General features: G+C 40.0%; 1 protein-coding gene across 1 annotated transcript in view; it reads right to left on the bottom strand.

Moving 5' to 3' along the window:
• rasl10a (RAS-like, family 10, member A) overlaps positions 1–13,218 on the bottom strand; it is a 79,590-nt gene extending 66,372 nt beyond the window's left edge. The window contains exons 1-2 of the mRNA XM_061986334.2: positions 13,007–13,218; positions 12,601–12,927 (exon numbers count right to left, since the gene is read on the bottom strand). Of these exons, the coding sequence (XP_061842318.1) occupies positions 12,601–12,816 (216 nt within the window). The 5' untranslated portion in view covers positions 12,817–12,927; positions 13,007–13,218. The remainder of the gene's footprint in view (positions 1–12,600; positions 12,928–13,006) is intronic.
• Between the last annotated feature and the right edge of the window lie 234 nt (positions 13,219–13,452).

Raw genomic sequence — 13,452 nt, forward strand, 5'->3', positions numbered from 1 at the left:
TTCAATACATAGGATTTCAGCAGGATCTACCCCAGTCTGCTGACATGCAAGCAGAGTAGTATATTTTTGTAAAAAGCTTTTATAATTGTAAAGGACAATGTTTTATCAACTGATTGCAATTATGTAAATTTGTTTTAACTATTAAATGAACCAAAAATATGACTTATTTTATCTATGTGAAAATATTGGACACAGTGTGTTGTCAAGCTTATGAGATGCGATGCAAGTGTAAGCCACTGTGACACTATTGTTCTTTTTTTAATTTTTTTATAAATGTCTAATGATAATGTCAATGAGGGTTTTTTTAATCCCTGCTATGTTGAAATTGTAACTAATATTGATACTGTTGTTGATAATATTCATTTTTGTTTCACTACTTTTGGTTTGTTCTGTGTCGTGTTTGTGTCTCCTCTCAATTGCTCTGTTTATTGCAGTTCTGAGTGTTGCTGGGTCGGGTTTGGTTTTGGAATTGGATTGCATTGTTATGGTTTTGCTGTGTATTGTTTTGTTGGATTGATTAATAAAAAAAAATAAAAATAATTAAAAAAAAATAAAAAATGAAAATAAATTAATTAATTTAAAAAAAAAATTGATTTTTTAAAAATGAGAATCGAATCTGAATCGCACAACGTGAGAATCGCGATTTGAATTTGAATCGATTTTTTTCCCACACCCTTAATATATGTACGTGATTTTTTAAATTTTACTTTTCAGAATGTGATTGTGGGGTATTATGTTTACAATTTGGAGGGCAACAATGAATTTATTTCATTTTGGAATAGGGCTGCAACATAACAAAATGTGGAAAAAGTGAAGCCCAGGGAATACTTTTTGGATGCACTGTAAATCCAATCTGTGAGGTGAGAAGACTCTCTCACCATCCAACATATTTGAAGCGCTCCCTGCAAGGAGCGTGTTAAAATATTGAAACGTCGATAAACTCTTACCCCAAAAAGACTGATGGGAAAGTCCTGCTCAATACAAAATGGCTAAGTTAACTATTTGGCCGCATTCATCAGTAAAGCAAGTCACCTTAAGGGTTCCAATCTCCATTGGAACGTCTCTGTAGTTTGCATGCTCTCCCTGTGCTTGCATGGTTTCTAAGGGCACTCTGTGGCCCCAAAAACATGTTCGGCTTAGACCTGAACGTTAACAACTACAGCTCTCATTGAAAGTCTATTTAGCTTCCTGTGTATAGTACTAGTGAACAATGGCGACCAAAACAACATCCAGATCGTCGTAGCTGGAACTGATCGGCATTTGATTTAAAAACGGTGCTTAAAACGCAAATGCTGCATACTGCATCGAAAAGGATGTACCGTATTTTTCGGACTATAAGTCGCAGTTTTTTTCATAGTTTATGAAAGTTGCATAATGTTTTTTTCCTTCTTTATTATGCATTTTCGGCAGGTGCGACTTATACTCCGGTGCGACTTATTCTCCGAAAAATACTGTATTAAAAAAAGGCAACCAATCACAGCTCGGCTGTTAATGTGAGGTTAGATTTCTTTGGGAGGTGTAAGTCAAGCTCTGCCAGGAGGTTTGGAGGGGGAGGAGCGAGCCATTGGGAAGCTTTGTACTTTTAGTTTATACTTTGACTCTGGAACATGTTAACTATATTTCTAGTAGTTATTCTACATCATTGGTTTTGTCATCTGAACCAAATTGATGCTGACCAGCATTTTACAATGGATATGACTTTTTAATCGGCCCTCAGCATTTTGTAAAAAGAAAATGATTTTTAAGAAGTACAAACTCTGTTTCCATATGAGTTGGGAAATTGTATTGCAAGGAATTTAAGGATTTCACCATCTACGGTCCGTAATATTATCAAAGGGTTCAGAGAATCTGGAGAAATCACTGCACGTAAGCAGCTAAGCCCGTGACCTTCTATCCCTCAGGCTGTACTGCATCAACAAGCGAGTGACATCAGTGTGTAAAGGATATCACCACATGGGCTCAGGAACACTTCAGAAACCAACTGTCAGTAACTACAGTTGGTCGCTACATCTGTAAGTGCAAGTTAAAACTCTCCTATGCAAGGCGAAAACCGTTTATCAACAACACCCAGAAACGCCGTCGGCTTTGCTGGGCCTGAGCTCATCTAAGATGGACTGATACAAAGTGGAAAAGTGTTCTGTTGTCTGACTGTAAATTGTTTTTGGAAACTGTGGACGTCGTGTCCTCCGGACCAAAGAGAAAAAGAACCATCCGGATTGTTATAGGCGCAAAGTTGAAAAGCCAGCATCTGTGATGGTATGGGCGTGTATTAGTGCCCAAGACATGGGTAACTTACACATCTGTGAAGGCACCATTATAGCTGAAAGGTACATACAGGTTTTGGAGCAACATATGTTGCCATCCAAGAAACGTTACCATGGACGTCCCTGCTTATTTCAGCAAGACAATGCCAAGCCACGTGTTACAACCGCGTGGCTTCATAGTAAAAGAGTGCGGGTACTAGACTGGCCTGCCTGTAGTCCAGACCTGTCTCCCATTGAAAATGTGTGGCGCATTATGAAGCCTAAAATATCACAACGGAGACCCCCGGACTGTTGAACAACTTAAGCTGTACATCAAGCAAGAATGGGAAAGAATTCCACTTCAAAAATGTGTCTCCTCGGTTACCAAACGTTTATTAAGTGTTGTTAAAAGGAAAGGCCATGTTACACAGTGGTGAACATGCCCTTTCCCAACTACTTTGGCACGTGTTGCAGCCATGAAATTCTAAGTTAATTATTATTTGCAAAAAAAAAAATAAAGTTTATGAGTTTGAACATCAAATATGTTGTCTTTGTAGCATATTCAACTGAATATGGGTTGAAAATGATTTGCAAATCATTGTATTCCGTTTACATTTACATCTAACACAATTTCCCAACTCATATGGAAACGGGGTTTGTATTATTAGTGGGGTTTTAAAACTAACTTGTCAATGTGGATTCATTCATGAATTAAGCAGGAAGTCTAGAGTCACTTCTTTATCGGACACTTGTCAAAACATGTCTAGACACCTCTTCTCATACTTCTGTCTTCCGGAAAATTGTGTTACCCATAAAAATTTGCTTCCCAGTGCTATTGAACACGCGCTTTCATGCGCATCAATGCAAAAGGTTTTCTGGAACAAAATAGCCATAGCAATTAAGGTAAAAACATTGATAAATTGTGGTTATTTTTAGCGTTTTTTTTTACATACCAGGAAACAAACTAAGACAAAAACGGTATAAACCTTGATTGACCTAAAATGCATGGCTGGTTGTTTGTCTACACTGTATGGTGACAGAGTGAATGTCAACAATAAATATTTTGACAAGCTCATACATGAATAATAATACAATAATACCTATTTCGGACAATTTCGACAAATGTCATCAAAATCCGTCAAATACTTATCAATCAATCAATTCCTTTATTGTCATTGTCATAATAACACTTAAGTCATACATGAACAACGAGATTTTGTTTGAGCTTTGTCCAGCGGCATAGAAACTGCATTGATGTGCAGGTTGACAATAGTTTACATTTTAGCATTTTAGCATTGTCAGGAAGATCGCGATAAGAGGGATGTGGGGGTGGGAACAGTCAGATGTCTGATGGGTGTTACGTTGATGTTGCAGCAATGCAATGTCCAGAGCACAATTATTGAGGTGGTGAAGAGTGAGGTAATAAGATGGTCCGGGGCAGCAAAGGGGCAGGCTGTTCATTTAGCAGTCTCACAGCCTGGGGATACAGACTGTGAGACATTCTGGTGGTGCTGGCACAAATCGATCTATACCTCCTTCCAGAGGGTAGCAGGTTGAAGAGGCCATGTGCTGGGTGGTATCTGTCCTTCAGGATGTTGTGTACTCGCTTTAGGCAGCGAGTTGTGTACATGGCACTCATCTCTGGGAGTATCGTCCTTGTAATTTTCCCCGCCGCTTTAACCACTCGCTGGAGGGCCTGATGGTTCGCTTTAGTGCAGCTGGCAAACCACACTAAAAATCCGTAAGTGAGGACACTGCTGATGGCACAGTTGTAAAAGTTGACCATTGATTTCTGCGGAATGTTAGCGCATTTTAGTTTCCTCAAAAAAAAAAGACGTTGTTGGCCCTTTCCGACTGTAGAAGCAGTGTTAATGTCCCAGCATAGATCTTCTGTTATGTTCACCCCTAAGAATTTGAAATGCTTGACCCTTTCTACGAGTTTGTTATTAATTAAAAGTGGAGGGTGTTTGTTCTGCCCTTTCCTGCGAAAGTCTACAATTAGTTCTTTGGTTTTGTTAGTGTTAAGAACCAAGTTATTGTTAGCACACCATGAAGCCAGCTGTTGGACCTCTGCATTGTATGCTGTCTCATCATTATTACTAATGAGCCCAAGCACCATGGTGTCGTCGGCATATTTGACATATGTTGCTTACTATCGGAAAACCATCTGGTAGCATTTTTTTTTACGAAACAGCACATTTTGTCAGAACATCGGCTTCACAATAATAGGACTACGCGCCACATCCCGTCTAACTACACTGACTAAATAAAAAGTGTCTTTCATTAGGATCATGCAGTGTTAAAGATGTTTTGTCATATAGTCTGTGATATTTCTGACTAAATACAGGCTCGCACATCAGTTAAGGATGCTCTGGTTATATATTCCTCAAATACAGAAAGTCTAGCAGGCTGAATATTAAATTTTAATAATAAATAAAGAAGGTTAAAACATTGGCATGCAGAAATATGAATACCAATAAATGGTAAATGGGTTATACTTGTATAGCGCTTTTCTACCTTCAAGGTACTCAAAGCGCTTTGACACTATTTCCACATTCACCCATTCACACACACATTCACACACTGATGGCGGGAGCTGCCATGCAAGGCCCTAACCACGACCCATCAGGAGCAAGGGTGAAGTGTCTTGCTCAAGGACACAACGGACGTGATGAGGTTGGTAGAAGGTGGGGATCGAACCAGGAACTCTCAGGTTGCTAGCACGGCCACTCTCCCAACTACACCACGCCATCCCCAACTTGTACCACATTTCATAATAAAGAATATCAGAAGGTAGAAATATCACAAATAACATTACCACATATATTTGACAATCGAACCATGATGGTAACAATCCACATTTTTGTTATTAATATACAAAACTGGTACCTAAACATGAAAGTGTAGCTCCTCTCCTTTGAATGCAAGTGCTCCTACAGAAGGAATACAAATTCTGTATTCCTACAAAATATAAAATCTGGCAAGACACCAACACACTGCAGGTCGTTTTTTTGTTCTCATTAACAGCATATTTATGTTCATCTTGTGTTGACCTGTTTAAACAACATTTAATGAAACAAATTGTCCAGTCAGTCATGGTATTATTAATGATGAAATAAAAAATCTATCTGCAATTATTTACGATTATTTTTGAGTTTACTATGAACAATGCGATTAATCGTGATATATATTTCAATCGCTTGACAGCCATAGTTATAACACACCAAAGTCAATGGATATATATCAAATAGGTGTACCTCAGAAAGGGGTTCTAGACAGAGCTGTGCATGGTCACCATTACTCTTTGCATTATATCTGGAGCCGCCAGCTCAGTCCATTAGACAAAATGAAGACATCAAGGGAATTATTATTAAAGGGAGAGAGCATAAATTGGCCTGCTATGCGGATGACAGTTTGGTCTACCTCGGGCACCCAACATACTCTCTTCCTAAATGAATGCAATCATTTGAACAGTATGGTCAATTATCAATTATCTATTATCAATATAGGTAAAACCCAGCTACTCTCATATAATTATAGCCCACCAGGAGAAATCAGAAGCAGCTACCCCTTGGGATGGCAAACAGAGTCTTTTAAAATACCTGGGCATCAATTTATCAAAAGATCTTACAAAATTATCAGAACACAATTATTTACCCAAACATAAAAAAATAAAGGATGATATAGCACGATGGAACTTAATTCCTTTTTTAGCCTTATTTCTAGAATTGATTCTGTTAAAATGAGCGTACTGCCAAGGCTGTTGTATTTATTTCAAACTCTGCCAATAGAGATTAACCAATTCAATGAATGGGACAAAATGCTATCCAGGTATTTATGGCAAAGTAAAAGGCCAAGAGTTCGTCTCAAAACTCAAAAGGGAGGATGGGGTTTACTTTGCCTCAGATATTATTATTTTGCAGCGCAGATGAGAGCTATATATATGCTGGTGCAACCCGTCATATGTTGCTCAATGGACAAATATTGAAGAAGAAATGCCCTCCATCCCCATACAAGCAATCTTGGTGGATAATAACCTAAAAACCCACGTAAATCACATTGATAATCCATGGGTGAAATGGACCCTTATAGTGTGGAAAATGATCATAAAGGAATACAAACTCGAGAATTATATTACAGTTCTTAAATGGTGTGCCTATGATTTAGAGTTTGCACCTAATAAATTAGACTCAAGATTCAAGGACTGGATATCTAAGGGTATAACAGCTTTATGTAGTGTAATGAAAGATTTTTTTAAATGCTCAGTTTTGAAACTATTGAGAGGACACATTTATTAGAAAACCAAGACTTCTATCGATATTTGCAGTTGCGGCATTTTGTTAATATGAAGGTGAAAAATGTAACAAAGACAAGCATACGTTTAATTGAACTGTTTACAAAAGCCTGGAATTCAGAAAGTATTGATAGAACTGTTTCATGCATGTATAAGGGTCTGTTAAATTTGGAATTGTATCCAACTTCATATATTAAAACAAAATGGGAGAAGAAAGGAGGGATAACTATATCTGAGGAAGAATGGACAATAATATGGAAATATCAATGGACTTTTTTGTACCAGTTCACCCAAGTGGAGGGAATTTGGCTGGAAAAGTTTGATCAGATTTTTTACTACACCTTCTCAGAAGTTTCATTAAGATAACAACTCCCCTGCCTGTTGGAGAAATTGTGGGACTCTAGACGCAAACCACTACCATGTATTCTGGGACTGCTCTGCCATAAAGGGTTATTGGGAAGAGATACTCCAAGCTCTACGGGATATTTTCAAATGTAAAATACCCCTTGAAAGTAAGACTCTGTTCTTCGGAACACTTAATGACTATCCTACTAGTGGCTTGTAAAAAGACCATTACCAGGAAATGGATATCACAGGAGAGCCCAACTGTGAAGCTATGGATGGAAATCACAATGGACATTTATAAAATGGAGAAGAGAACGGCATTTATTAATTATAAATTGGAGAAATTTACTTCATACTGGGAAAACTGGGTCAATTATATCACGCCCCATAGGCCTGATTTTATTTTCCCGAATTAGTGATTGTACTGTGTGAAAAGATTACTCCCAATATGTTTATAGTTGTTTTTTTATTTATTTATTGATTTACTATCTGTTCATATTCTTTCTTTTATTTTTAAGTTTTTCTTATTAATTTTTTTTATTATTATTATTTATTTATTTGTTATTTTGTTTTGTTTTGTTTTGTGTTTTTTTGTGTTTTTTTCTCTTCTTCTTTTTATGGGGGGATGGGTGGCATCGTTGGGATATAAACCAAAAAATATTATTTTGATATTTAGGGCAGACAATAGATGTATGATGTATGCAAGTATGATGTAATGGATAGGAATGTCTTATGCTGGATGTCAATAAAAATGTAATGTAAAAATATCAAAATAAAACTGTAATTATTCACAATCAATGTTGCTATAAATTATTGACCTATTCAAGGCTCCAATTACTTCACATCAAAAATTCCATCCATCCATCCATTTTCTACCGCTTATTCCCTTTGGGGTCGCGGGGGGCGCTGGAGCCTATCTCAGCTACAAACGGGCGGAAGGCGGGGTACACCCTGGACAAGTCGACACCTCTGAAATATTTTTTTTTGGGGGGGGGATACTGCATATTTTGTGTTACATACAAAAAACTAAGTTTTCTTTGACAAAAAGAAGGAATAAAACAAACAAATATCAAAAATAAACATAGAAAATTTATAAAAACTTATAGTCGACGGACAGATCTGAAGTTCATCTACAGACTTAAGCTTTGAAAATAAAAAAATAAAAACATCTATGACTTATTTTAACACTTTAAGGAGTGGGGACCTTTTAGATTTGCAAGAATTTTAGTGGGATTAATGAAAAAACTATCATTGCTAAAAATAAAAAATAAACTAAACAATAATAAATCAAATCAATGTATAATGCATTATTATTATTATTATTTTATCATGTATTATTATTACTATTATATGTATTATTATTATTCTAATGCTTCCAATTACTTCACATTAAATATTCTACTTTGACATTTTGCCAAAAAAACAAAAAAAACAGGGGTTTCTTTGACAAGAAAGGTTTAAAACATTTTTTTTTTTTTTTTTTTTACTTTATATTGACAGATAGACTTGACGTTGCTCGAGAGCAGTGGTTCTCAAACTGTGGTATTGATAAACAGTAGGGCTGGGCGATATGGACGAAAAAGAATATCTCAATATATTTTCACTTAAACTCGATATTCAATATATATCTCGATATATTTTTCGGTGAAAATATACATATAAAAGACATTCATTTTTGTCAGTGGCACTTTTATTATGTTTTGGGCATTGTTTTATCCAGACACGTACATTTGTCTAAATGTGGCCAAGTAGACACATTGTGGGTTTCCTGGACGTCGTCTACATCGCTAAAAGAGAAATCTAAGGAAGAGAATTCCTCTGCCATCTTCCACTAGTTTTTTTAATATATAAATCGCCCTCTTGAATATTCTCTCTTCTCTTCTGATTTCCCTTCCTGGTTCGATGACCCGCCCTATCTTGCCTCTGATTGGCCGGTCCCTAATGTTTTGCCCTAATCTTAACCAATCGTGACTCATCGTAGTAAACCAACCAACCAATCATGGATTTTCTTACACGTAAACCAACCAATCATCACTGATGTTTCCCGTATATGTTGTTCCCTGCCCGTGGAGTTTGATTGATTGATTGAGACGTTTATTAGTAGATTGCACAGTGCAGTACATATTCCGTACAATTGACCACTAAATGGTAACACCCGAATAAGTTTTTCAACTTGTTTAAGTCGTGGTCCACGTTAATCAATTCATGGTATAAATATATACTATCAGCATAATACAGTCATCACACAAGTTAATCATCAGAGTATATACATTGAATTATTTACATTATTTACAATCTGGGGGGTGGGTTGTGGAGGGGGTTGGGGTGAGGGGGTTAGGTTTGGTTGATATCAGCTCTTCAGTCATCAACAATTATATCATCTGAGAAATGGACATTGAAACAGTGTAGGTCTTACTTGGTAGGATATGTACAGCGAGCAGTGAACATAGTCAGCTCAGAAAGCATGTGAACAAGTATGTACATTTGATTATTTACATTTGATTATTTACAATCCGGGGAGGTGAGATGTGGTGGGGGGAGAGTGTTAGTCATATGTTACTGCATATGTCGGCAGACTAATTAGGAGCCTTTGTTTGTTTACTTACTACTGAAAGACACGTTGTCTAGTATGTTCACTATTTTATTTAAGGACAAATTGCAATAAGAAACATATGTTTAATGTACCCTAAGATTTTGTGTTAAAATAAAGCCAATAATGACATGTTTTGTGGTCCCCTTTATTTAGAAAAGTACAGAAAAGTACCAAAATATTGGTATCGGGACAACACTATTACAAACTCGACATATCACCCAGCCCTAGTACACAGGATTCATCTAGCGGTGCGCCAAAGAATCACTTAAGTGATTAGTGTTTTATTTGCAAACATTCAAACACAGTGTAACTTTTCAAACTGTGTGTAATCACACAGTGGCCAGAAATATTAAATGTGCTTGTTGAAAAAATATCTGCCTTGTTTTGAATGAATAATTAGGCCTACTAATGGATGGATGGATGGATGGATGCTACTGTATTTTACTGTTGCATGGTCATTATGGTGGTACTTGGAGAGCCGTGTGCCTTCTGAGTGGTACTTGGTGAAGCAATTTTGAGAACCACTGATGTGTAGATTTAAGCGTTGAATAATTAAAAATAACGTACGACTTAATTTTAGAATTTTTACGGCTGAGGCCCTTCCGGTTACCCAGGACAAAACTTGGGGTGAGCCCTAAAGATAGTAAAAATACCTACACTATATTGCCAAACGTATTTGGCCACCCATCCAAATGATCAGAATCAGGTGTCCTAATCACCTGGCCCGGCCACAGGTGTATAAAATCAAGCACTTAGGCATGGAGACTATTTCTACAAACATTTGTGAAAGAATGGGCCGCTCTCAGGAGCTCAGTTATTTCCAGCGTGGAACTGTCATAGGATGCCACCTGTGCAACAAATCCAGTCTTGAAATGTTCTCGCTCCTAAATATTCCAAAATCAACTGTCGGCTTTATTATAAGAAAATGGAAGAGTTTGGGAACAACAGCAACTCAGCCACAAAGTGGTAGGCCATGTAAACTGACACAGAGGGGTCAGCGGATGCTGAAGCGTATAGTGCAAAGAGGTTGCCGACTTTCTGCACAGTTGTGCCGAGTGTGAAATTTGGTGGAGGAGGAATTATGGTGTGGGGTTGTTTTTCAGGAGTTGGGCTTGGCCCCTTAGTTCCAGTGAAAGGAACTTTGAATGCTCCAGTATACCAAAACATTTTTGGACAATTCCAGGCTCCCAACTTTGTGGGAACAGTTTGGAGCGGGCCCCTTCCTCTTCCAACATGACTGTGCACCAGTGCACAAAGCAAGGTCCATAAAGGCATGCATGACAGAGTCTGGTGTGAATGAACTTGACTGGCCTGCACAGAGTCTTGACCTGAACCCGATAGAACACATTTGGGATGAATTAGAACGGAGACTGAGAGACCAACATCAGTGTGTGACCTCACCAATGTGCTTTTGGAAGAATGGTGGAAAACACACTCCGCAACCTTGTGGACAGCCTTCCCAGAAGAGTTGAATTTGCAATAGCTGCAAAAGGTGGACCGGCATCATATTGAACCCACATGGGTTAGGAATGGGATGGCACTTCAAGTTCATATGTGAGTCAAGACATACTTGCCAACCATGAGACCTCCGAATTCGGGAGATGGGGGGGGGGGTGTTTGGTGGTAGCATGGGGTGTATATTGTAGAGTCCCGGAAGAGTTAGTGCTGCAAGGGATTCTGGGTATTTGTTCTGTTGTGTTTATGTTGTGTTACGGTGCAGATGTTCTCCCGAAATGTGTTTGTCATTTTTGTTTGGTGTGGGTTCACAGTGTGCCGCATATTTGTAACAGTGTTAAAGTTGTTTATACGACCACCCTCAGTGTGACCCGTATGGCTGTTGATCAAGTATGCATTGCATTCACTTGTGTGTGTGTGTAAAAGCCGCATATAATATGTGACTGGGTCGGCACGCTTTTTGTATGGAGGAAAAGCGTAAGTGACGACAGGTTGTAGAGGACGCTAAAGGCAGTGCCTTTAGTGAAGTGAAGTGAATTACATTTATATAGCGTTTTTCTCAAGTGACTCAAAGCGCTTTACATAGTGAAACCCAATATCTAAGTTACATTTAAACCAGTGTGGGTGGCACTGGGAGCAGGTGGGTAAAGTGTCTTGCCCAAGGACACAACAGCAGTGACTAGGATGGCGGAAGCGGGGATCGAACCTGCAACCCTCAAGTTGCTGGCACGGCCGCTCTACCAACCGAGCTATACCTTTAAGGCGCGCCCCCGATATTGTCGTCCGGGTGGAAATCGGGAGAAATTCGGGAGAATGGTTCCCCCGGGAGGTTTTCGGGAGGGGCACTGAAATTCGTGAGTCTCCCGGGAAAATCGGGAGGGTTGGCAAGTTACGGTGCGGATGATCTCCCAAAATGTGTTTGTCATTCTTGTTTAGTGTGGCGCATATTTGTAACAGTGTTAAAGTTGTTTATACGACCACCCTCAGTGTGACCTGTATGGCTGTTGACCAAGTATGCGTGGCCTTCACTTGTGTGTGTGAAAAGCCGTAGATATTATGTGATTGGGCCGGCACGCAAAGGCAGTGCCTTTAAGGCGCGCCCCCAATATTGTTGTCCGGGTGGAAATCGGGAGAAATGCGGGAGAATGGTTCCCCCAGGAGATTTTCGGGAGGGGCACTGAAATTCGTGAGTCTCCCGAGAAAATCGGGAGGGTTGGCAAGTTACGGTGCGGATGTTCTCCCAAAATGTGTTTGTCATTCTTGTTTGGTGTGGGTTCACAGTGTGGCGCATATTTGTAACAGTGTTAAAGTTGTTTATACGGCCACCCTCAGTGTGACCTGTATGGCTATTGACCAAGAATGGTTCCCCCGGGAGATTTCCGGGAGGGGCACTGAAATTTGTGAGTCTCCCGGGAAAATCGGGAGGGTTGGCAAGTATGAGTCAAGGCAGGTGGCCAAATACTTTTGGCAATGTAGTGTATTATTGGTTTTGAAAATGAAATATATCAAAATGGCCCCCGCATGCTTTGATTTATTCAGTGTTTTTTTATCCTGAGTGGAAAAAGTTTGGACACCTCAGCTCATTATTTTTCCTATTTTCCACCCAACAGGTTAGTTTCTAGAGGTTCTGAACTAAACGACTGCCTGCGGACTAAAACGTGTGTTTCTACCTGACTGGAGCTGGACGGGAAGGACGATATCGGCGGGACGTCCAGCACCTTCAGCTCGTACATGCTGCCGTTGAGAATGACGGAGGGTCGGTACACGTATCTGCTGCGGGTCGGCGTGTAGACCTCCGAGAAGTCGTTGTAGATGAACTGGCGGATTATACAAGTTTTGCCCACTCCGGGAGCACCGATGACGGCGATACTCAGCGTCTCCACCATCCCTGGAGCCCGGGGTCAGCACCATGGACACGCGCACGCGCGCTCAAATCTCCCACTCGTGGATCACAGAGAAGTTCCGGGCGGGAACGAGTCGTCGCGCGTGACGGCATCCTGTGGAGTGAAAAGGAAAGACTTTGTCACTGCCGATGCGCGGAAAGTCCACCTCGGCGGTCCCCCACGCGGATCTGACCTTGGCGGGAGCCCCGCGTGTCTTCATGGCTTCTTCTTCATCGTCATGCGTCTCCATCACGCGGCGCCGACACGCGCCCCACGTGATCTAATGATCTCTCCCACCGACCATCAACAGATGCCTTCCGATTTGAAGGTAATCCACGCTGGAGCTCGGCCGTGGGGTTTGTGTAATGGCATCCTATTGACCAGCACCGTGCGTCTGCGGATGGGAAGACACCAGCCTCTCTCTCTCTCTCTCTCTCTCTTTCTCTCTCTCTCTCTCTCTCTCTTTTACCCCCACGTGATCACGTGATGCAGCGTGGAGATGCAGGACTACACATCATCTCGCTGAAGGATACGACTTATTAGCAGAGATGGTCCAGGACGATATGAACCCGATCCATCACTGCGATATATAAGGTCAGCGTGATGGCCACTTTTATGTGCTGGCCTTCACTCATGCGT

This window comes from Nerophis lumbriciformis, linkage group LG12 (assembly GCF_033978685.3).
Source record: "Nerophis lumbriciformis linkage group LG12, RoL_Nlum_v2.1, whole genome shotgun sequence".
NCBI classification, from domain to species: Eukaryota; Metazoa; Chordata; class Actinopteri; order Syngnathiformes; family Syngnathidae; genus Nerophis; species Nerophis lumbriciformis.